Here is a 26,553-nt window from a genome sequence, read left to right on the forward strand (position 1 = left end):
CTAAATGAATTGATAAACTTGCCAGATTGTTACTGCAAGATATCAGCTTTAACTGCATAACCCTGCTAATAAAGCTCAACTTGAGTTTCTAGTTTCCCTCCCCCAAGCAAATTACACCACCTGGTTTTGAAATTTCACTCAACTGGACTCTGGTAGGGCAGTCCATTGTATACATTTAACAACGAAGAGGAGGAGGAGACTGATACATGCTCATAAACCTGTTGCGACCCATTCTGGCCTGAATATAGCAGGCAATCGAACCACTTCCCAAATAGGAGGAAATAAATACTTTGCACCTGCCCCCTCCGCTCCCAACACCCACCACCCCCCCATGAATTGTTACCCCCAACCCATCACTACTCTCCTGCCACCAACCCAGGCTTGAATCGCCTTTGAATAAACCCAGCTACCCTCTTTGCCTCTCTTGGCATCCTTAGAGGGGCCCGAGACACACATCGCTGCCTCACCAACTGACTGATCCTATCCGCTCGCTGACCTTCCTGTCCATCACGCCCGCTAGGAGGCGAACTCCATCAACCTCTGTTCCATTTGCTCATCCCATCCATCACTTCCCCTTTGATCTTTGCCAGATCAAATCAACAAATCACCAGCCTCCATATATCCCTCCAAAATGTCCATTCACTTGAGAACAAGACCTTTGTCATCCACGATCTGATTAGGGAGGATTACATTGACATCCTTGCTTTGACTGAAATTTGCATCATGAGTGGCAACAGCTTACTATATTTTTCACCACTCGCCCTGCTCACACAACCATGGGGGTGGTGTGGCCCTCAACACCAAGTTAAGCCTTGGTCTCTTGCCCTACACCTCGGATACCTTCAAACACCACCTTGATTCCACCCCACTCATCGACCCCTCTCTACTCCCATGTGCTCAATCACTGACGACTAATTCCTTCTATCTTTCACCATCCATATCCTTGCACCTCCGAACACTTTCTTTCCCGGGGCAGATGCAAAAGGAACATATTCCCCACTTACAACTGTACTTTCAACTCCCAACTGCCTAGGTTTTGGCCCTCAAAATCACCATTTCTGCAACTGTCGATTTGCTAAACCACTCTCTCACGGTCACCTTTGATGCCCTTGTCCCCAGCATAATTTTATTCTCTCCAACTCAACTCATACAGCCTGGTATGGTCCCAATCTTCCCTCCCTCAAGTCCAAGTGGTGCAAACTTGAGTATAGCTGGCACACTACTAATTTAGCCAACCAGCAGATCTGACTGGACCAGATCAAGTTTTATTGGGGTTCACCCGCCCTTTCCAAAACCACCCACTACTCCAAAAACATCCCGGGGAGCAAAGATAACTCCCAGCTTCTTTTCTTCACCAACTTAGGTCTTCTTTATCCCATCTCCTCTGCCCCCCTATAAAGCATAAGGAGCTCATGAACTTTGTCAGTAAGATTGAGACCATCTGCTCAGCTACCTCTGCTCATTCACCTGCCCTCCTTCCACCTTCTCCTCCCCCCCCCCCCTCTCTCTCCAGTCCTGGCGGTGTCTTTCTCCAATTTCCCTCTCCAACTCATCTTGCCAACTGAGACCTGCCTCCTGCTCCCTTGACCCCATTCCCACTAAATTGCTGATCACCCAGCTTTCCTCCCTTCCCTCCTCCCCCTGTACTAGCCAACACTGTAAATTGTTCCCTCTCCTCCAGTACTGTCCCACTCACTATCAAACATGCCATCAACTTCAAAAACAAACAATGGCAAATATGCCTTCACCCAACTAGGCCCCAATTTTCTGCATAACCCCTCCACCTCTCTTCTCCAAGAGGCTCCTTGATTAAGCTTTTTGTCATCCTAATCTCATTCTTTGGCTTGGTATCCATTACCCACCCTCCAATTACATTTTTCTGAAGTGTCTTGGGACATTTATTTCTAGATGAAAACCGCTTATATAAACACAAGTTTTTGTCCACAATTGCAGCATGATGAGGTGATCACCTATCTTTACTTCTCCAAATTCCAATATTTAGTTCCCAAATAGTTTTGGCCAACTATATGCTTATGTTTTACTGAATTTGCCCAATTTATGAACCATGAGTTCCAGCATGACTGTTCGAGTTATCCCAAGTAAACGGGGAAGCTTTTTAATATAGGAAATATCACACCTACCTTCTGCAAAGGAAGTACCATGAATGCTCCACCGCCACTTGCATCTACAATTACTGCGACAAACTTGGGATTTACAGCACAGAATGAACTATCCCAGGTAGCCCTGGAAACTCGGATGTCATCATAGCACTGTTCGTTTTTCACAGCCTGTCCGAAGACGTGCCGAAACTTGCTCGATCGCACAACCCTCCGCTGCTGCATCTCTGCAAGAATTTTTAGAAAACATGTTAATACCATGCACTCAACAAAAATGCCCAATCTAGAACAGATAGTTTTGTCAGTGGATTTTAATAGCGTTATGGTGAATGTGGGAAAGTTTCTTGCAGATGCACGGAGACTTCTCCCTCTTCCTGCCCCAAACTGGGATTCCAGTAAATTACAATGGGCACGTGAAATGTTTACACTCTGCTCACTTGAACTGCAAAATAATACACCCACAGCACAAATATAGGCTCTGCCCTTAAAGTTGAGTTGGGTTGCATCTCATCCCTCAGTCTAAGCAATTAAGTACACCTGCTATCTTGTTATCGACACCACCACTCATTCCAGGCCATAAATCGAAATCACGGATATACGTAAATGGAGAATTGGGCCGAAAATGTAATCCACTTCCAACAGCTCTGAAAAACTGCCCCTATTTTTCCTTCCAACCAATCTTCTCCAGTAATCTCCCATGCGGTATCTTGTCAGTTTTCTGAAAGTCCATGTACAGTATATGCACTTCATTTCCCATCATCTACCATCTACTCAAAGAATTCTGAGGTTCGTCACTACACAATCGTCCCTTTTGAAATCCATACTGGCTACATCTAACTATTTTCTCTTTCGATATGTGGCAAATTTCATTAAGAGGCTTTAAAATCTTTTCTACCACAGAAGTCAAGCCTACTGGTCTGTAATTACCCAGATTTGTCTTCTCCCTTCTTAAAACTGGGTACTATATTGGCCATTCTTCAGACCTCTGGCACATCCACACTCAATGGAGCCCTGAAATATAATTTCTTGAAGCTCTGCAATTTCCTTCCTCAGAATGTATCCAGTCAGGCTTGGGTGCTTTGTCTTCCTTGAGTTTATTTAGCCATCATAATATTGCTCATCTCGTGCTCAACTACTCCAGTATACATCTCCTCTCTGACGTCCTTCCCTTTAGTATAGACCGATGCAGAATATTTATTAAATACCTCCGCTATTTTTTGATCTGCAAATTGACAATCCCCTCTGCTCAGGGGTTCCACCTTGCTTTGAATAATTTGCTTTTTAACTGATATACTTGCAAAACACATGACTGTTTGATGTTTTTGAAATGTTTTCCTCATACTCTTTAGTTTACCGATCCTGCTCTTGACCTATTTCCAACACTATTCTTTTCGTCCTAATTGGCCCTCTTCAGTTCTCATTGGTTTCGTCTATTTATCCATAGCATCCTAAAACTACAAGTAGTTTCCTTCTTTAATGGAATATACTGTACTTTTGCAACTTTTTTTTTAAAACTGCTGCTCCATAGTCCTGCCTGTCAATTTCTCCTTCCATCTGACCTCCGTTAACTCACTCACGTTCCTAAAATCTGTCCTAATCCAATCTGGTGTTTTAGTTTTTGTACTGACATTTTTCATTGAGTTGGTTCTTAAATATCATACTGTGGTCACTACTCCCAAGATGCTCGTCCACATTTAGCTCATCTACCTGACCAAGGAATAAAATCTTGGGGTAGGATTTGCATTATCATGGGTGTCTCTTATTAAAGATCAATTCATATAATGATGCAATAAGTTATTTAGGTGGTGTGCTGGAACAACACTTAAAAACAGCATTCTACCAATAGTTCTTGCAAGTTTTTAGACTAGTTGCATAACTTGTTGAAACATACAAGATTCTTGTCTCATTGAAACATATAAGATTGAGGGGGATTCACAAGGTAGATGCTGAGAGCCTGTTTCCCCTGGCTGAAAGAGTCTAGAGCTAGGGGGCATAGTCTCAGGATAAGGGTTCAGCCATTTAAGACTTGGATGATTAGGAATTTATTCACTCAGGCATGAATCTTTGGAATTCTCTGCCCGAAAGGGCTGTGGATGCTGACTCTGAGTATATTCAAGGCCGAAATAGATAGAAAATAAGAATATAAGAAATAGAAACATGAGTAGGCCATTTGGCCACTCGAGTCTGCTCCGCCATTTAATAGCATGGCTGATCTGATCATGGACTCAGATCCACTTCCCAGCCTGCTCCCCATAACCATTTATTCACTCAGCTCAAGGAGGAGGAGAGCGGTGGGGGGGGGGGGGGGGGGGGGGAGAAAGAGCAGAGAGTGGGCCCATGTGGGGGCGGGAAGGATGAGAACAAGCGCACGGGTTGGCGGGGTGAGTGTATGAGAGAGAGACTGGGAGGAGACAGAGAGGGGGGGGGTTAAAGAGAATGGGGAGGAACGTGATCCAGGTCTAAAGGGGATGGGTAATTGGAAGGGGGAATGTGATCCAGATGGTAAGACAAATCAAGTTCTTCCAACTCCACCCATGCACATTCCCCCCCTCCTCCCCCCACCCCTGGTTGATTTCTCAGAGCTCGGTATATGTATGGCAAGTGACATCTTTGGACTGAACAAAATCCGGAAGTCACATTATTGTCCCAAACAATGCCCCATCTATGGCGGAGACATAGAGGAACTTGGGCAGCGGAGAAGGTTAGGGAGCTAAGGGGGAGCAGTGGGGGGGGGGGTGGGACTTAGGCAGGGTGCGAAGGTCAGGCAGCCAGGGTAGGAGGGAGAAAGCCAGGCACTTGGGTTGGGGGAGAATGTCAGAAACCTGGCGGGGGCGATGGCCGATCAGGAACTTGGGCTTGGGCGAGTGGAGTTCATCAGGAACTTGGGCTGAGGGGGGAGTGGAGTCAATCAGGAACTTGGGCCAGGGGAGGTGGTCACAAACTTGGGAGGTGGGGGGGTCTTAACTCGAGAGAGTGAGCCCTATCTGTTCCAAGTGAGCTCTGGTCTGTCTGGCATTGGCAGGCAGTATAGCTCGAATTACACTTTGCAAAGTGACTGGTTACTTAGGCAGGGCGGTTCTAATTACACATTCCAAAGAAAATGCTGGGTGTGTCTTATCCTCCAATCACTAATCAGGTGTTGTGATCAACGGAACCCAGAGCTTTAGGTGATGCAAATTAAGCATACCCGGCAAATAGCCCCATCTGAGAAATCAGGTTCTCTCTGGACATGTGGGTGTTGTAAAACATGTGCGCATTATTGTAATGGGGGCTGAAGCAAGACTGGCTATTACAAAATTGCATTTATATAGCGCCTTTAATGTAGTAAAAACACCCAAGGCACATCACAGGAGCGATTAACAAACACCGAGCCAAATAAGGAGATACTAGAAGAGGTGACCAAAAGCTTGGTCAAAGAGGTAGGTTTTAAAGAGAATCTTACAGGAGGGGCGAGAGGTTAAGAGGCAGAAAGGTTTCGGGCCTAGGCAGCTGAAGGCATAGCCGCCAGTGGTGGAGCGATGGAAATCAGGGATTTGCAAGAGGCCAGAATTGTTGGAGCGCAAAGATCTGAGGGTTATAGGGCCGGAGATAGGGAGAGACAAGGCCATGGAGGGATTTGAAAATGAGGATGAGAATTTTTAAATCGAGGCATTGCCAGAGTACTAGATTCGCACTCGACTGTTGGGGTCACTTTTGTACTGGGATGGGTCTGGTCGTGAGGCAGCTACAAATCTGTGCTACATTTCTTATAGGCTTGCATCATTAACATGGCTGGTTCCTGCACTTTTCCATTAATACTTCCTCATTCCTGGTTTTACACTTTTGCCTTGTGGAGAACAATACAAGTTTACAGCCCAGCAGCTCATGTCTGTGCCAGCTCTTCAACAGAGCGATCCAGACCAGTCTTGCTACACCACTCTTTTTCCCATCGCCTATCTTCCTCTGCCTCAAAAAGGTATCCAATTTTCACTTACAAGGTGCAACGGTGTAAGTTTCAACCAGTCCCTGTGGCCAAGCATCCCAAACTCAAACCCGCCACGTAAATACATTTCTCCTAACCCATGTCCTTGGGACCATTAATTTCAAATTCTTACTATGTAATTGACTCCTCAACCAAAATAAAGTGTATTTCTTTATTCACCATTAAAATCCTTTGAATTTGAAAAACCTCAAATCTGCTCTTAACCTTCTCTGCTCTAGCAGAAATAATCCCAGTATCTCAAGTTGCTCCTCATAATTAACCCTCTGTGGCTTCAAGATCTCGCATGTACCATTGCATATATATTTTAGTAATATCGAATTTGCTCCTACTACATTCATCCCTGTTTGGGGTTTATTGGATGGGCTCGTTAGATTTAGCGGGACTTGTTTTTTTCTGATGGACGGACGGACGTGACATTTATATAGCGTAGAAAAATCTCTCAAGGTGCTGCAGAGAAGCAGAAAAAAACATGGTTTACAAGCCAAAGATAGATATATTAGAAGGGACCAAAAGCCTAGTCAGATGTGGGTTTTAAGAAGGATCTTAAAAGGAAGAGAATGAGGTGTAGAGGTACAGGAGTTTGAGAGAATTATACAGCATGGACCTAGGTGGCTGAAGGCCAACCAGTCAATGGCAGAACGAAGGAAGAGGGAGATGCACACTAGGCCAAAGGTGAAAGAACAGGGCATCTGGGGAGGCCGGGGGGGGGGGGGGGGGGGGGGGTTGTAGGGCTGGAGGATATTGAAGCAGGAGAGGGGCGAGAGTATTTAAAGAGGAGGGATTTAAAGAGAATGAGAGCATTGGAACAATCAAGTCTGGAAGTGACAAAGGCATAGGTTTCTGTAGACAGGCTGGGGTGGGAACATGCAATGTAATAGTGGTGGAAGCAGACAGTCTTTGTGATGGAGAGAATATGGGGTCAGAAGCTCAATTTGGTTCGAATAGGACACCAAAATTGTGAACTGTCTGCTTTAGCTTGAAACGATGGCCGGGGGAGATGGAATCGGTGGCATGGATACAGAGTTTGTGGCTGCGGCCAAAGACGATAGCTTTGATTTCCCCAATGTTAAGTTAGAGGAAGTTGCGACTCATCCAATAATGGACGTTGACAACACAGGTGGTGGAGAGGTAGAGCCGAGTGTTATTTTAAACATAAGTGTCTCCCTGACAACCGAGGCAGCTCGAGCATGGAACAGCTGGGGGGAGTTTTAAACATAAGAGTCTCCCTTAAATAGAGACAGCTTGAGCTATTACAGGTTCTGTCAAGGGGACAAAACGAGAAATAAAGAAAAATGTAATAAAATTATGACATCACAAGAATGGAGGATGGTGGTCTAATTAAATGGCGGAATAGGTTTGAGGGGCTGAATTGCCTGCTCTTGTTGCTAGGACAGGGATGTCCATGAGCTTCTTACACTTTTTGGGTTAGTGGGGTTTATTTATATAGCGCCATTTATAACCTCAGGACATTCCAAAGTACTTTACAGGCAATTAATTACTTTTGAAGTGTGGTCACTGTTGCAATTTGGGAAGCACGGCACCCAACTTATGCAAGGCAAGTTCCCCAAAACAGCAATGAGATAATCAATTAAACGGTGTTGATTGAGGGATAGATGGTGGACAGGACAGCAGGAAATACTGTTTAAAAATCCAGGAAAATTTTGTAATTAGATTGTTCAATCATTAAGCACCAAGTGGCCCAAATACAAATCACAGTATCCAAAAGACCTGTAAAATGCCATGCGATTAAGAATGAATTTGATAGTGTAAAACAGTGCCCTAATCTCCAGTGATTCACCTGCATCAAAAATAACACTTCTGGTTAAGTAATATATCTTTTCTCCTTTCTCCTCTCTCTTTTCCCCCCCACTACCCCACCCCCCCCCCACAGAACTATTTTAAGACCAACAGCTGTAGTGCTGAGGTAAAGCACAGCGGCCTCTTGCTCCAAAGGAAATGCATCCTGCCTGGGATTAAAATGCAGGAAGGGCCCCAACTATTGAATTGTTCAACCCAGCAGTATGCACGATTGCAGAGCAGGATTACAGTTATTTTGTTCAGTAAATGACTTCCTCTGGGAAGAATGTCTGGTTGAAGCAATTTTTTGTTGTTGCAGACTATACATTGAAACCCAGCATTACTCGAAGTAAAAAAATAGTAGAAAAATGATTTGCTTTATCGAGCTCCTGACAAGTGATATTTTGCAAACTACAGTAAAGGGAAAGAGCCATGATGAATGGTTCAGGTTGTCTCTGGCAAATTCTTTTTTTCTTCTTGTTTCCATTATTACAGCACAGTAGGCCATTTGGCCCGTCGAGCCCATACCAGCTCTCCGCAAGAGCACTTCAGCTGGTCTTACTCCCCCCTGCCCTTTCCCTGTAGCCCTGCAAATGTTTTTTCTTCAGGTACTGATCCAATTCCCTTTTGAAAGCTACAATTTAATCTGCCTCCACTATTCTCAGGCAATGCATTCCAGATCCTAACCATTCACTGCGTAAAAAAGTTTCTCATGTCGCCTTTGGTTCTTTTGCCAATCACCTTAAATCTGTGTCCTCTGTTCTCGACCCTTCTGCCAACGGGAATAGTTTCTCTATCTACTCTGTCCAAGACCTCCTCATGATCAAATTATGAACCAAAATACTAATGTAATATTTGCAGAATTATTTTTGCAAGCCAAGGGGGATAGTTATTTCCCTAGCCCCAATTCACCTCAACTTGAAAACCCTATTAGTTCGGCAGTGAGTGGTTGATACGTGTTTAATGCTTCCTTTATATTACAAGAATGAGGAAGATCTCTATAGGGCAGCAACTGGAACTTCACACTGAACACTCAACTGACCATGCTTAAACATACAGCAGCTTCTACTGATGACTATGTTGCAGTGTCAGAGAAGGTTAACATCTTTTGGTGTTTATCAATACCATAGCCGAGATCAGGCGGTCACTGGTGACACTGCTGACCAAGGGTCTATAGATTTCAACGGTGAAGGCAAGCTTCAGAGATGCATGTACATTAATTTGGTTTCTGAATATTGCAAGTTTAACATTGATCAGAGCAGGCAGATACAGCTCCATGTTGGCTGTTTGTTTTCCATCACTCAAAAATATCATAAGACCCGTTACATTGTATCTGCTAGGTCACAGCTAATCATAGAATAATAGAGCACAGAAGGAGGCCATTCAGCCCATCGTTCCTGTGCCAGCTCTTTGGTAGAGGGGTGGCAATTTGGAATGAAGATTAAATAGGTAAAAATGTAGGCTTTTAGTATGGTTCCCAAGTATAGGACAAACTTCTGAACATCTGAGATTGGACAATGCAGAAGCAGTTCAATCTGGCAGAATAATTCAGAGTATGGGGGGGTGGGGGCTTGTGTCAGACAATTGTAGCAGCAGCGAAAGTGAAAGATCAGGAAACTGCCCGTAATTAGTGAGCTGAACAAAAGTTAATGCTTTTGAAAAATTATTGCCCAGTAACACTTGTATGTAATTACTTCAGAAATTAGTGACACAAATGTAAATCTACATTAAGAATTATAAACCATAGTATCTTGGAAATATACTGCAGTCTGTCAGGGGCTGGAGGTGATTGTGACAGTACAGGTATCTCAACTCGCTACAGTGTGACGTAGGGCATTTGACCCATCCACCTCCACGGAGGTGTGTGGAGGGCCTGACCCATCCACCTCCATGGCACGAACCTGGTATTGCAGTACTTCCAGGAACGGTGCAGTGGCTCTAGGCCTTTTGGCTAAGAGCATTGGCGCAGTGATCCTTGACAGGTGCAAGGTGACCTCTGGCGTTTGTGATCTGACAAAGAATTGGAAAGATTAGCAACGAATAAATTAAAAATTAAAAATAAATAAAATTAAAAAAAAAATACCAATTCTGTTCTTATCAGTTTAAGGAGGTGTGTGGGGGGCTTGACCCATTCACCTCCATGGCACGAACCTGGTATTGCAGTACTTCCAGGAACGGTGCTTTGGCTCTAGGCCTTTTGGCTAAGAGCAAAAACATTGGCGCAGAGTGATCCTTGACTGGGCCCAAGGTGACCTTTGGCGTTTATGATCTGACAAGTTGATCTGACAAAGAATTGGAAAGATTGGCAACGAATAAAAAAAAAAAAATTTGATGAGCTGTACCCTCTTGCTAGGGTCTCGTCCCACTTCGAACAAGCAATATTGAGTCACCTACGAGGCAGAGGCTGCAAACCTACTATTTTCTACCCCTGCAGAGACTGTTCATCCTTTAGGACTCAAATAATGTTCGCTGCACTTTTGTATTTTACAAATACAAAAGCTTATACTAACTTATACTTCCTATTTATTTTTCTCCAAGGCACTCAAGACTCTATTTAATCAAAACACCAGTCTCGCTCGTCTCGGGTTCCAAAATAACTAACTAGATTCATATCCAAAAATTCAAGTAGGAGACAACAGGTCTTGTCTTTAGGTTCCAAACAGTATCAATGTGTTTAGACAGGAAAACCGTGGTTCGAAGATTGGTGTGAACAGCACACCTGTAACTGTCAGCCATGGCTCAGTTGGTAGCACTCTCACCTGAGTCAGAAGGTTGTGGGCTCAAGTCCCACTCCAGAGACTTGAGCACAAAAATCTAAGCTGACATTCCAGTGCAGTACTGAGGGGGAGTGTAGCACTATTGGAGGTACCATCTTTCGGATGAGACGTTAAACAGAGGTCTGCTTCCACAGGTGGACATTAATGATCCCATGGCACTACGTCCTGAGGTCGTGAAAGGAGACATTCAACCTGCAAATGGGTTCACTGATGTACATTCCAGATAGTTCAAAGACTAATGGATTATTTAAATCTGTGGCCATAGATTCAAAGACTGAACTACAAAAACCAAAAACTTATGGCTGCAGTAAATGGTCTGATATTTATTTTCTTTAGAAATACACTCAGCTTATTCAGTCTCTTTACCAACAGTCTACATTATGCTCCAGGAATGACTTGCCATTGTTCACCCAGGACCGTCCTGTTATGCTTTGTGGTTGGCCCTTTTACTTGGACATCAGACTAAATTGAGCAATTAGCCTCAGAATGGTCTAGACTGCACATCAGTGGCTTAATATTTCTCAAAGGATTAATATTGCCTCAAAGTTCAATTTCTAGATTGAATGATCTGTAAGTGCGTGATGTTCATACCCATTAATGTAGAAATGCAGGTTCTCTCTTTAATTAATACTGTTTGGAACTCAAAGAAAAAGGACACCTTTTGGCATTCAGGCATGCTGGAGTGTAACAATAGTTTTACATCTGACACTAAGGGCCCAAGTTTCCACATGATTTGCACCTGATTTTTAGGAGCAACTGGTGGAGAACGGACTATCTTAGAAATCGCAATTCTCCACATTTTTTTTTCTGCAGTTCTAGTCAGGTAGAACAGTTCCACTTTGGAACAGAATTTTTTCTTCAAAAGGGGGCGTGTCCAGCCACTGACGCCTGATTTCAAAGTTTCCACACTGAAAACGTACTCCAAACTAACTTAGAATGGAGCAAGTGAAGATTTTTGTAGAACTGAAAAAACCTTGTCTACACTAAAAAAATCAGGCGCAGGTTACAAATTAGGCATCCAGAACGAGGTGGGGTGGGGGGGAGGGGAGGAAGGGAAGTCATTAAATTCTATAATAAATCCTTATTTATACTTATACAAATAAATCCAACCTGAATAAACATTTATAAGCAAAGAAAAGATTAAATAAACCATCTTCCTACCTGTGTGAAAGTGATTCAGCCAGGGAGAATGCTGCAGGCGTTCGTTCCCACTGGGAGGTGGAGGGAGGAGAAAGCCGTTCGTTCCCGTTTGGGGGGGGGGGGGGGGGGGGAAGAGAGAGGAGAGGAGAAAGCCGTTCGTTCCCGTTTGGGGGGGGGGGGGGGAAAGAGAGAGGAGAGGAGAAAGCCGTTCGTTCCCGCGGGGGGAGGAGAAAGGCGTTCGTTCCCGTAGGGGGGGGGAGAGAGAGAGAAAGCCGTTCGTTCCCGCCCCGGGGGGGGGAAGGAGGAGAGAGAGGCAGCCATTTGTTCCCGACGGCAGGCAGGGAGGGAAAACGGCTGCCTCAACTTTGAGGCTTCCTGCAGCCTTCTCAGTGCTGATGGCAATGTGCTTTTATTAAAAAATGTTCAAAAATTAAACAGCTACAAAGAACTACAAAAATGGCCGAGTGCCAATGCTTACTTCACACTGCGCGTGCGCGAACGCTTCATCACGCACGCGCAGCGTTGCCGGCAGGAAAAAAACTAATTTAAATGGTACCCGCCCCCTCCCGCTTACAAAATCAGCGCGAGTGTAGGCTCCGCCCCCCTGGGCGCCGCGCCAAACAGACAAGGAGCTGCAGGGCGCTCCAGAATCGCACGTTTTTTTTCCAGCGCCGTTTTAGGCGCGAAAAACGGGCGCCCAGCTCGGAGGGGCGCCCGTTTTTTATCGTGTGGAAACTTGGGCCCTATGTATTATTTCTATGGCAAGCACATTCCACCTCCATCTACTGACAAGAAACTGAAATTTGTTACAGATGGGTTAACAAGTCAGGTGTAGAATTTCATCAGAACTGGCAAAAGAACAAAACTGTAGATGCTGGAAATAAAAATAAAAATTCTGGACACTCAATTAGATCGGACAAATTAAGGTTTCACATGTGGACCCTTCAATCAGAATCTGCACATTGCTGGGTACCGCCATTCTAAGCGACTGTCCCGTCTGTTTGGTCTCCTCAATGTACAGTAAGCTGCACTACAAGCAGCAAATGCAACATACATGAGGGAAACAAAGCACAAGTCAACTGCTGTCTAGCATGGAAGCATTGGGGGCCTGGACAATGGAGAGATGTTACATATACTCCGGTTGTCGGGTGCCAGTGAAGATCGTGGCCGAGGCGGGCGGTGATGGAAAAATAAAGTTTACATGCAGCACATTTGAAAATATATCTCCATAGTTTAAAGTTAGAATTTGCATTTTTTGAGTTGATCGCAGTGCTCTTCAATTGGAAAAAGTGAACAGTAGGAATCCTACAAAGTGCAATCGTTTCAAAGACAGGTTGAGAAAGACGAGGCCAGACACAAATCCTTTAAGCTACTTTATTTACATAGGAATAAGGCAGCTGGAATAGGCCATTCAGTCCTCAAACCTGCTCAGCCATCCAGTCAGATCATGACTATCTTACCTCCCATTTACTCACCTTTGCTCCATATCTGTAGATACTCTGACCTAACAAAAATCTAACATTCAGTTCTGCACATTTTAATTGATCCAGCATCCACAGCCATTTATGGAAGGGTTCTAGGTTCTCACTACCTTTTGTGGAAAAAGTGATCCCTGATTTCACTCCCGAATGGTCTAGCGCTAATCAAGACTATGACCTTGTTCTGGATTCTCCCACCAGAGGAAATAGTTTCTCTATCCTGAGCACCTCGAGTCTCAACGCCGAGAGCATGCAGAAATCAAGCGCAGACAGCAGAAAGAGCGTGCGGCAAACCAGTCCCATCCACCCCTTCCCTCAACGACTATCTGTCCCACCTATGACAGGGTCTGTGGCTTTCCTATTACTGTTCAGCCACCAAAGATCTCACTTCAGGAGTGGAAGCAAGTCTTCGATTCTGAGGGACTGCCTATGATGATGAATCTCTTATTTTAAAGACCTTAATTAGATCAACCTTCTACACTCAAGCCACATTAATACACTGTATAACTGAAGCAGAATTTCCTCCGTCGTATTCTAGCCCCCTTGAGTTAAAGGCCAATTCTGCATTAGCCTTTTTGATTACTTTGTGTAGCTGTGCACTAGATTTTAATGATTAGTGTACAGAGACCAAAATCCCTTTGCTCCTCCAGTTCACAGTCTTTCCATGAATAAAAATTCTGATTTGTCTCAGATCTAAAGTGGATAACCTCACACTTCCCCACATGCAACTCCATTTGCCAGTTTTACCCACCCACTTATTTGTCTACGTCCCTTTGTAACTTCCTCCTCCCATCCATACAACTACCTGTGCCTCCCAGCAGTGTCATCTGCAAACTTAGATATGCAACTCTCTGTTCCTTCATCCAAGTCATTATATATGGTGAAAAGTTGATGCCCCAGTGCAACACCACTGGTCATATCCCACCAGAGTATCTTTTATCCCTACTCAGTCTCCTATCTCCCAACCAATTGCCATTCCATATCAGAGGTTAGCTCCAATTGCATGCACTTTTATTTTTGATAATCTCTATTTCTCAGCAAGTGAACGTACCGATCAAGTTATGACTGAACTCACGTCACTAAAATCAGCATAACTCGTCTACAAAAAAAATTACACGCTATGCTCCCACACATCAGTTGGTCATCCTACTTGACTTCCCTCCTAGTCTTAAACGTCAGAGCCTGATCAAAGTTTGGCCCCTCAGATTTCTGCTTGAAGACATGTTTTGAATCATCATGGTCATCATAGGCAGTCCCTCGAAACAAGGTTGACTTGCTTCCACGCCAAAAAAAAAGGATGAGTTCACAGGTGTTTCAATGAAGGATCTAATATTTCAGGTCCTGAACTACATCCTGAAGGGTGGAAGATGCCTGTGCGTGGATTTTTTTTAATGTGTGGTGGCCATTGCACACCAGCCACCCCACGGGCTTGAGAGAGCTAGATCTTGGTCCAGTGGCAAGGGTTAACCAAGAGGACTGGAGAGCAGCTCTGCCGCACGAACATAGTTCACATACATATCGCATTGTGGGCTGGCTAGTGCTGCCCCTGGGCCCCCTCGTCTTCTGGCCCCGAACTCATGCCTCTCCTGGGCCCTGATCACGTCCCTCTACAATCTCTCGACGCTCCTTCGCCCCGACCTCGCCGCTCCTGCTGTACCTGCCCACACTCCAATCACCAACCTGTACTTTGATGACGTCCCTCTTCGCTGCCATTGCCCTCCTGCACCAGCTCATGCTGTACCTTGCAGCGATACACCATGCTGCTCATGGCTGTCGCTCTCCTTTTATGGCCTTGACCTGCCGCTGATGGTCTCTCTCAGGTCGGGGCCGCTCAAGTGTTCATAACCAGAAGGGAAAGCCCGCCAGACAACTATTGTTGAGCGCAGGGGATCAAAAACATCCCAGCACCATGGTATTATGAGGTGCTTAATTGATGAGACTTGAGAAATGACGGTATCTTTTTTAAACGTGTGCAAATACACTACTTTAAAACCTAAACAGTTAGAAGTAATCTTTTTCCAACCATTTGAGAGAAAAATGAACAAATCCCAAAGCTTGACAACCACACCCTACTTTCCAACCAAAGAAAGACTTGGATCTATATAGTGCCTTTCACGACCACCGGACATCTCAAAGCGCTTTAAGTACTTTTGGAGTGTAGTCACTGTTGCAATGTAGGAAACGTGGCAGCCAATTTGCGCACAAGCTCTCTCAAACAGTAATGTGATAATGACCAGATAATCTGTTATTTTATGTTGATTGAGGGATAAATATTGTCCAGGACACCGGTGATAACTCCCTGTTCTTCTTCGAAATAGCATCATAGGGTCTTTTACATCCACCTGAGAGAGCAGAGGGGCCTCGGTTTAATGTTTCATCCGAAAGACAGCAGCTCGACACTGCACTGTACTATCAGCCTAGATTTTTGTGCTCAAATCCCTGGAGTGGAACTTGAACCGCAACCTTCTGACTCAGGCGAGAGTGCAAAAACCTTGAGAGATTAAGTACAATTCCTAATCCAGTCACACCGCCTCCCCATAATCCAGGAAATTAAGACTCAAATACACTGTACTTGGAGGATCAATTTGCAGGGTTATGAGGAAAAGGTTGGGGTGTGGCACTAAATTGGATAGTTCTTTCAAAGAGCCAGCACAGGCATGACAAGCCAAATGGCCTCCTGTGCTGCAAGATTCTATGATTCTACTCCAAATGCAGACAGCGAGACCGGGAGCCTTGGGGGAGGGAAGAGTGTGCAGAATAAAGTAGGTCATGACTGCAGGGCTGGATTAGCAGGCAACTCCCCAGGGCAATGCCATCCAATGCAACTGTGTAGCCACCGTGTTACTTTCAATCCCAATGACCTACATTTCTAATCATACACAAGTATATACAGTAACCAAATTAAAATATTGGACATTCACCCCGGTACTAAACTTGTCCGGATAGTGCCTGCATCAGTAATTACCCCATTAGCACAAGTATCCCCCACGCACATGCATAGCTCATTGGGGCAAGAAGCATTTTTTATTGATTTCCCAGCATAGTATAAAAACAAACTTTTTAACCTTAGTTCTCTCCATATAAGTCATGGACAAGGCTATCTTTCTCAAAGTTCATTGAGTTTTTAAAACCAAAATTAGCATCTTTAATTGTAAACTATGTTAAGACAAATATTCAACTAAAAATTCAACTTAAAACCAACAGGCTTAGCAAGTTTAACGAGAGGATAGTGGACTGTTACAAATACAAGTCCTAGGTTTGATCCCTGGCCTATATGGAGGCAGATGATCTCGGCAGGAACAGGATAGAAAAATCAGGAGACAGAAACAAGCATCCAGAAAATAGACAAAGACGCACACCAGAATAATATGGACAACAAAAAAAACAGGTACAACACAGACATCTACAGGCAAACATCCAGGGCTCTCTGATCTCTATACAATAGCTCTTATTGGAAGCACGGGTAGATACCAAGTGAGGGCAGGATCAGACTTGGCTCCCGATATCCCATCCCCTGGTCAAATACCCTGCCAGCATTCACCCTTGAGGCTCATCCATGAATGGCTATTTGGGTGGAAGAGTGCAAATGCTTGGAATCCTACATCCACAACACCTTCAGGAGAGAAGATTGGTGAGAAATAAAAAGCCACGCATTCTAAGAATATTTACGCAAACTGACCAAATTCAGGTCAGTTCAAAACCAAGGGTTAAAGATTCTGCCCTATTTCCATTATCTTCCAGTGTGCAACCATGCAAGGTGCTACTTCAATCATCAGCAATATTACAATCTAAATCTCACTAGCAGTACTGTAAGGTTACAGTGGGACCAAGACTGGAAAAAGATTTTAAGATTGTGAGATTAAATCATTTTGGTGAGTTGCTCTCATTACATTTACTACATTTTGGATTTTCAAAATCGAGTGATGCATTTTAAGACGCCTTTATAATCACTACATTTTATTGGCAAACCCGTAATACCGTAAATTGAAGGAGCCATTGGTTGCGAAAGTTATCAGTGTCTCTAAACCCAACAGGAATCTCCAGCTAAAAAGCTTTACCATTTAAATTTCATTTCCATGACTGAATATTTTTAGTCATGTCACAATATGCTTACATAAATATGTGTCTATATTTTTGTTTTTTAAATTACACTTAAAAACATGCTTCAATGGCTCCTGAAAGAAAATTCCTGAATTTAGAACGGAAGAGCATTGAACTCTCTAACAAGTTCAAATCCTACTCGTCCTTTCGCTTTTAAAAAAAGAATGTGTTCCATCTTCTCTGCCTGTTTTGGGGAGGTGGGTGATGATGCAGGTGCCTTATCACACACTGCTCAAACTCAACCTGCTGGATTGACAAAAGTAGGGAAGGAAAGAATAAAAAGGGATTTGAAAAAACTTTAGAATGCTTAATGGCTGGTGTCACTGACCGACAAGGATCCGAATGCAACAGTTGCCTCTAGTCAGATCTAAATCACTCAATTGTTTTAAGCTTCCTTTAACTGAATGTTGTTAATCATCCTCCTGGACTCAACCTCATGGAACAGTTTTTCAGTTTTTCCAGCTCTGACCCAAGACAAAAACAACCCAGAAAAAGGGACATTTGGAAAAAGAATAATTCAAAATTAAAAAAAGACAAGTGTGGCAGTACCTGCAATCTAATCCACTCGAAACATCAATCTCAGGAATGGATATTGCACACATGCATGCTATCATCCATGTCAGTTATATTGCATTAACACTTCAGTTGTGTCCACTCTACTTCTCTCTCCAAGTCACTCCTTAAAACCTACCTCTGACCAAGCTTTTGGTCACCTGTCCTAATATCTCTGTGGCTCAGTGTCAACTTTTGTCTGATATAACACCTGTGAAGCGTCTTGGGACGTTGTTACTGCACTAAAGGCGCTATATAAATGTAAGTTGTTGTAATAAAAGACTCTCTTAGAATATACAGTAGCATGGAATGGTTACAGTGGTTTGCAGCATCCCACCTGCTTAAAAACACAATAGAATCAAAGAATCATACAGCACAGGAGGTCATTCAGTCCATGGTGCCTGTGCCAGCTCTTTGAAAGAGCTATCCAATCAACTGCACTGCCCCCGTTCTTCCCCCATAGCCCTGCAAATTTTTCCTTTAAATGTATATGCAATTCTCTTTGGAAAGTTATTGATCTGCTTCCATCACCCTTTCAACAGTGCATTCCAAATCATAACTTGCTGTGTAAAAAGAAATCTCATCACCCTTTGGTAATTTTGCCAATTATCTTAAATTGATGTCCTCCCACCAGTGGGAACATATTTTTCCCCTTATTTACTCCGTCAAAACCCTTCATAATTTTTAAAACCTCTTAAATCTTCTCTCCGGAAAGGAAAACAATCCCAGCTTCTCTAGTCTCTCCACATAACTGAAGTCCCTCATCCAGTGACTTAAAGGTTTAGCATACATTCTTTGAATGCTTCTATTTATAAAACTAAGGACCCGTATGCTTCTTTTAAAAAAAAAAACAAGCCTCAACTTGTCCTGTCACCTTCAAAGATTTGTTTAAATAGGGATACCTGGTCTTGTAAATGCCTGCTAAAAGTTTTTTCTTTAAATGCCAACTATTTTAAAGGGACATCAGTAGACATTAGTTACAACAGAAGAGGGCATGTTGAACAGTCTGTCCCAAGTTTAATGGGGGTGGAGAATGATGGTATCACCACACAATTCATACCATGTCTTCTGAATGGATCAACCCGAGTGATGTTCATTCTCCATCAATTTCTGGATTTCAAGTGAGATTTTTTGCCAAAACAATAGCCAGTTAAAGGATTATGTACAGTTTATAACAAATGTCAATATGCAGCAGGCAATCAACAGCTACAGTGCCTGATGCTGCTTATTGAAAACCATTCACCACTGACTATAAATCTGAACCATAGCAAAACTGTTCACCTGCAACATTCAATAATGAATAGTGTCTCAGTCTAAATGTTGAATATGAAATAATAGAGTTAGAAAGCAGCAAGACAATGGTTCTGGTCAGATCAAACCGTAAAAGCAAAATTCAAGCTGTTAATCTCAACAGAACCTCCAGGTTGAATTACTGGCTTCAACGCACTGCCAGCTTTGCTATTCTTTGTAGTACATCACCAAATGTATTCTTCTGTGGAAAGCATGCGGAGGCCAATAGCAATCGCAAGAATTAGGTGAAAGAGCAAAAACAACAGGCTTGCATCATTTCTAGCTGCTTTCAGTGGATGCAATTCTCCCATTGTGTACCATGCACTGGTGCTCAGAATTTGTCCAGTTTACACAGCAAGACAAGTCCTGCTGGCAACACCAACATTTCCTTGATTTAGGTCAAGTGTCATACAGGCCAGTAACGTGAACTGGGTTACACGAGTAAATTGTAAATCCATGGCCTCGCACCTCCCAATCTCTCAATTCCCATAGAGCTACAACCCTCAGATCTATGCATCCGCCTCTGGACACTTGTGCATCCCTGATTTTCATTGTGCCACCAATGGTGGCTGTGCCTTCAGCTGCCAAGCTCTGGAATTAATTCCCTCTGCTAAATTTCTCCATCTTTCCCTCCTCCTTTAAGAAACTCCTTAAAACCTGTCGCTTTGACCAAGCTTTTGGTCATCTGCCCCCATTTCATTTGGATCAGTGTCAAATTTTGATTGATAACACTCCTGTGAAGCACCATGGGACATTTTACGACGTTAAAGGCACTACAGAAATGCAAGTTGTTGCATAAATATATACACAATGCAAAAATTTGACAGGCACTATACTACCGCTAGTTTTTCAGACAATAGATTCTCTCCTCTTCTACTGAACACCAGAAATCTAGATGATGTAGTTGTATGTGAAATTACCAATAACAGACCAGCTAGCTCCTCCAAGGATTGAGACTTCATCTCATGAATAACTAAGCTATGCAGACCAGGAGGATCTCAGGATTTGACCCCAGACTGCAACTGGGCCTCAGCACCCCTGCATTAGGGCATCAGGGAATGGCTAGGGTCCCAACCAGAGCTACATATTGGGGAGGATTAGATTAGCGAGCGTTGACGAGCGAGTCCAATGAATAATGGCCTGATGACAATACACAGGCAATAAACCAATACTCCAACAGTCGATACCTTCAGGAAGGGGAGGAGAGAGAGGACAGAAAAGTTGGCAGTGAAAATTGGCACAGGAAAGAAAGCTTAAAACGGTGACCAAAGGGACAGAGTACATGTGCAAACTGTTTTGAAGAGCTATGTACTCTCATTAACCCAACATCCCTGATGCAATGTTAATGCCACTTGGTTATTACAACTCTGACTAGATGACCAGCAGTTTTCCTTTTTTTTTTTAAAAACTAGACATTCTAGGAAACAGCAGCCAATATCAGCCCATTATCCAGATGGACAGAATCGTGGGATGCATGCAACATAAAGAACGAACAGCTCATCACTGACCCAATAAATGAAGTCCCTGGCTTCGGCCTCCCTTGAAGACGGTTCAGCACTCAAACCAATCCGCACAGGGCATGGACGATGTGGCCGTCTGCTCCACAAGTGGAAGATGAGGAACAACCCAATGTGCGACTGTGGCCATGAGTCCCAGAAAATGGAACACATCATATCAACCTGCCCACTTTGAACTGTGAGGAAGGCACCTCATTTCTCCACTCGGCATCTCAGGAGGCCATCAGATGGACAGCCAAACTAAACTTTTCCCATCATACGAAACAACTGGACAGGACAGAAGAATGGAGCACTGCTGAATTGATCTGACGAGATGCTGTGCAATCAGATTATTTTGGGGATGGGGTTGGGAAAGGGAAAGCAGCATTTAATAAAAAAGGTACAAAACCCATAAAAAAGTGAAAAGGCATAACAAATATATAAACCTAGGCTTCACCATCTGCAGCCAAAGACCAGCTTAGAAGTCGATAGTACTTTTGTTTTCACTCAATTCAGACCTCCAACGGTTCAGCACCATGGCCCATTTTAAGACTCCCGTCACCCCCTTTCCCCACCCCCATCAGCTAACACAGCACAGACCAGTGATTGAACAGAGTTGCCAGTACCTCATGGCTCAGTTTTTGCCTCACCAGGTGGTTGTGGGTCAGGAGGAGAGATGGGTTAGATGGTAGACATGATGGGCCCGATGGACCAACTGGTCTTTTTCACATCCTCGCAGTTCCACACTCGCCAGCACCAAAGAACAAAGATTCATAAGAACATAAGAACATAAGAATTAGGAACAGGAGTAGGCCATCTAGCCCTCTCGAGCCTGCTCCGCCATTCAATAAGATCATGGCTGATCTGGCCGTGGACTCAGCTCCACTTACCTGCCCGCTCCCCATAACCATTAATTACCTTATTGGTTAAAAATCTATGTGTGACTTGAATACATTCAATGAGCTAGCCTCAACTGCTTCCTTGGGCAGAGAATTCCACTGATTCACAACCCTCTGGGAGAAGAAATTCCTTCTCAACTCGGTTTTAAATTGGCTCCCCCGTATTTTGAGGCTGTGCCCCCTAGTTCTAGTCTCCCCTACCAGTGGAAACAACCTCTCTGCCTCTCCCTTTCATTATTTTAAATGTTTCTATAAGATCATCCTTCATCCTTCTGAACTCCAACGAGTAAAGACCCAGTCTACTCAATCTATCATCATAAGGTAACCCCCTCATCTCCAGAATCAGCCTAGTGAATCATCTCTGTACCCCCTCCAAAGCCAGTATATCCTTCCTTAAGTAAGGTGACCAAAACTGCACGCAGTACTCCAGGTGCGGCCTCACCAATACCCTATACAGTTGCAGCAGGACCTCCCTGCTTTTGTACTCCAGCCCTCTCGCAATGAAGGCCAACATTCCATTCGCCTTCCTGATTACCTGCTGCACCTGCGATTCATGCACAAGGACCCCCAGGTCCATCTGCACCTCAGCATGTTGTAATTTCTCCCCATTCAAATAATATTCCCTTTTACTGTTTTTTTTCCCCCAAGGTGGATGACCTCACACTTTCCGACATTGTATTCCATCTGCCAAACCTTAGCCCATTTGCTTAATTAACCTATCCAAATCTCTTTGCAGCCTCTCTGTCTTCTACACAATCCGCTTTCCCACTAATCTTTGTGCCATCTGCAAATTTTGTTACACTACACTCTGTCCCCTCTTCCAGGTCATCTATATATATTGTAAACAGTTGTGGTCCCAGCACTGATCCCTGTGGCACACCACTAACCACCGATTTCCAACCCGAAAAGGACCCATTTATCCCGACTCTCTGCTTTCTGTTCGCCAGCCAATTCTCTATCCAAGCTAATACATTTCCTCTGACTCCGCGTACCTCTATCTTCTGCAGTAACCTTGTGTGGCACCTTATCGAATGCCATTTGGAAATCTAAATACACCACATCCATCAGTACACCTCTATCCACCATGCTCGTTATATCCTCAAAGAATTCCAGTAAATTAGCCAAACATGATTTCCCCTTCATGAATCCATGCTGCGTCTGCTTGATTGCACTATTCCTATCTAGATGTCCCACTATTTCTTCCTTAATGATAGTTTCAAGCATTTTCCTCACTACAGATGTTAAACTAACTGGCCTATAGTTACCTGCCTTTTGTCTGCCCCCTTTCTTAAACAGAGGCGTTACATTAGCTGCTTTCCAATCCGCTGGTACCTCCCCAGAGTCCAGAGAATTTTGGTAGATTATAACGAATGCATCTGTTATAACTTCCGCCATCTCTTTTAATACCCTGGGATGCATTTCATCAGGACCAGGGGACTTGTCTACCTTGAGTCCCATTAGCCTGTCCAGCACTACCCCACTAGTGATAGTGATTGTCTCAAGGTCCTCCCTTCCCACATTCCCGTGACCAGCAATTTTTGGCATGGTTTTTGTGTCTTCCACTGTGAAGACCAAAGCAAAATAATTGTTTAAGGTCTCAACCATTTCCACATTTCCCATTATTAAATCCCCCTTCTCATCTTCTAAGGGACCAACATTTACTTTAGTCACTCTTCTCCATTTTATATATCTGTAAAAGCTTTTACTATCTGTTTTTATGTTTTGCGCAAGTTTACCTTCGTAATCTATCTTTTCTTTCTTTATTGCTTTTTTAGTCATTCTTTGCTGATGTTTAAAATTTTCCCAATCTTCTAGTTTCCCACTAACCTTGGCCACCTTATACGCATTGGTTTTTAATTTGATACTCTCCTTTATTTCGTTGGTTATCCATGGCTGGTTATCCCTTCTCTTACCGCCCTTCTTTTTCACTGGAATATATTTTTGTTGAGCACTATGAAAGAGCTCCTTAAAAGTCCTCCACTGTTTCTCAATTGTGCCACCGTTTAGTCTGTGTTTCCAGTCTACTTTAGCCAACTCTGCCCTCATCCCACTGTAGTCCACTTTGTTTAAGCATAGTACGCTCGTTTCTGACAACTTCCTCACCCTCAATCTGTATTACAAATTCAACCATACTGTGATCACTCATTCCGAGGGGATCTTTTACTTGGAGATAGTTTATTATTCCTGTCTCATTACACAGGACCAGATCTAAGATAGCTTGCTCCCTTGTAGGTTCTGTTACATACTGTTCTAAGAAACAATCCCGTATGCATTCTATGAATTCCTCCTCCAGGCTACCCCGTGCGATTGGAGTTGACCAATCGATATGTAGGTTAAAATCCCCCATGACTACTGCCGTTCCTTTTTCACACGCCTCCATTATTCCCTTGATTATTGCCCGTCCCACCGTGAAGTTATTATTTGGGGGCCTATAAACTACGCCCACCAGTGACTTTTTCCCCTTAATATCTCTAATCTCCACCTACAAATTCGTTCCCATTTACAACCCTGCAGTGGTCCCGATTAAAAGGCTGAAGCACAAGCATCGCATAAATAAGCAGCCAACCACTTCAAATGTCACATAAAACTCCCCATAATCCAAAGGTAATGGATTTAACGCAAAAGGAGTTTCCTTTGGCTTTATTTTCAGTGCAGAATCTTTTATATGGTGCTGCAGCTCCAAGTACGTAACAAATTGTAAAAAGTTAGTGTGTGTTTAACTGGAATCCGCAACTCTACAAAAACTTAGTGCCGTCACTTTCAGGGGCTACTAGGTTTATCATACCAACATTTCGACTTGGACTCCATGGATTCAATTATGAGGAGAGATTACACAAACTAGGGTTGTATCCCCTGGAATTTAGAAAGTTAAGGGATGACCTGATCAAAGTTTTCAAGATATTAATGGGAACAGATAGGGTAGATAGAGAGAAACTATTTCCACTGGCTGGGGAGTCTAGGACTAGGTGGCATAGTGTAAAAATTAGAGCCACAGGCCTTTCAGGAGTGAAGTTAGCAAACATTTCTACATGTAAAAGGTGGTAGAAGTTTGGAACTCACTTCTGCAAACAGTAACTGATAGTAGGTCAATTGTTAATCTTAAATCGGAAGAGTTTTGTAAACCAAAAGGTAATAAGGGATATGGAATAATGGTGGGTACAAGGTCACAGATCAGCCATTGAATGGTGAAACAGGCTCAAGGAGCTAAATGGCCTACTCTTGTTCCTATGCTATCCAAGTAGCCATTTTGTACCCAAATCAGTATTACCTATTTTATAAGTTACTCACTTTCAGTCCACTGAGAACTGGACAATAGCCACAACAGAAAGCTGGGCATAACTCTTGGATTTGAACACACAAATTAAGAGCTCTGAAGGGTGGTTGCTATACACTCGTGTGTATTTCTCAGAACTCTAGTTTGGAGTGCAAGCATACTGATGGATTTTCTACATGTGTCTAGACACCCAGCTGACGGTCTTTAAAAAAAAAACAGCAGCAGATTCAAACAGGTCAATTACAAACTATTTACAGCACAGAAACAGGCCATTTGACCCAACAGGTCCATGCCTGTGTTTATGATCCACACAAACCTCCTCCCACCCCTCTTCATTTAATTCCATTAATATATCCTTCTATTCCTTTCTCCCTCATCTGCTTAGTTTTCCCTTAAATGCATCTATGTTATTCGCCTCGACCCGTGGTAGCGGGTTCCACATTCTAACTAGTCTCTGGGTTAAAGATGTTTTGCCTGAATTCCCTACTGGATTTATTAGTGACTACTTTATATTTATGGTCCCTAGCTCCCCGCAAGTGGAAATATCTCTACGTCTACCCGTTAAAACCTTTCATAATCTTGAAGACCTCCATCAGGTCATCCCTCAGTCTTCTAGAGAAAAGAGCCCCAGCGTGTTCAACCTTCCCTGATGGGTATAACCTCAGTTCTAGTATCAATTACACCAAATAAAAGTCTGCAGAAAAATAACAAGCCTTGAAGACGACTTGATGCAGTTAGATTCCCCCTCCCAGTGTGTAGTAAATATATGGAATAACCTCCCACTAAGCTCAGTTAATGCTTTGGTGAACATCCTAGTCTCCCATAGTAATCAATATGAATCCATTGCAAAAATGTAGCTGGTGCATCCGAAAGCATTGGATCAATAGGTTGGAAACTCATCACGCTGCACACTATTCACAAGAAGCGACTTCTCCCTCACTGTCAACGCAGGTGAATTTTTTAAAAATCCTGAATGACAGTTATTTCACAACAGAACTAGTTTGGGTAAGCAAGATACCAACTATAACAGCTTCCTCTCTCCACTCCCTAACCACCACGCCAAAAAACACATGCTAACTTAAATATTTGTAACATTCAAGCATTAAAGCAGGACTTGTCCAGGCAGACAAGACCGAAGAGAATCCCTTGCTGACAGGGTTTGAAGCACGTGGCCCTACTATGCAATTAGGTAGATAACATGAAAAGAATGTTCAACATTTGCTCACATTGCTGCCATTACAAACAACCTCATACTATTTCAAACCAAAAACTGAACGGCTGCAAACATGGTAAATGAAAATTAAACTTCTAAGAGCTTCTTACCCCACCCCTCATTTTGTTCCAGGCCCAAGAAAACATTAAAATAACACTGATAAGAACTCCAAGCTATTAATCCATAGCACTGGGTCGCAATTCACAAAGATTTACTATTTAAAATCGAGGAGCAACACCAATCTGATCCAAATCTGCATAAACTCGTCTTCCAGCAGTAGATTGCGGACGCGCCACATTAATGGCAAGCACTCAGTACACTTGCGGGGTGTGAATGCAAACCATTTACCCTCGGAAACGCACATGTTCTTCGGTCTCCTGAATAATTGATGCCTGTTGAATTATATCCCAGCACAAGCCAAGTCCCGTTGGCTGTTG

The 26,553-nt window shown here is 43.5% G+C and overlaps 1 protein-coding gene across 2 annotated transcripts in view; it reads right to left on the reverse strand.

Annotated features, from left to right (window-relative positions):
- Positions 1-26,553, reverse strand: part of coro1cb (coronin, actin binding protein, 1Cb) — a 192,753-nt gene that overhangs the window by 110,596 nt on the left and 55,604 nt on the right. For both annotated transcript variants that reach the window (XM_070887960.1, XM_070887961.1), the window contains exon 2: positions 2,142-2,344. In XM_070887960.1, coding sequence (XP_070744061.1) covers positions 2,142-2,344 — 203 coding nt within the window. The remainder of the gene's footprint in view (positions 1-2,141; positions 2,345-26,553) is intronic.

The sequence above is a fragment of the Pristiophorus japonicus genome, chromosome 8 (assembly GCF_044704955.1).
Source record: "Pristiophorus japonicus isolate sPriJap1 chromosome 8, sPriJap1.hap1, whole genome shotgun sequence".
Taxonomy (NCBI): domain Eukaryota; kingdom Metazoa; phylum Chordata; class Chondrichthyes; family Pristiophoridae; genus Pristiophorus; species Pristiophorus japonicus.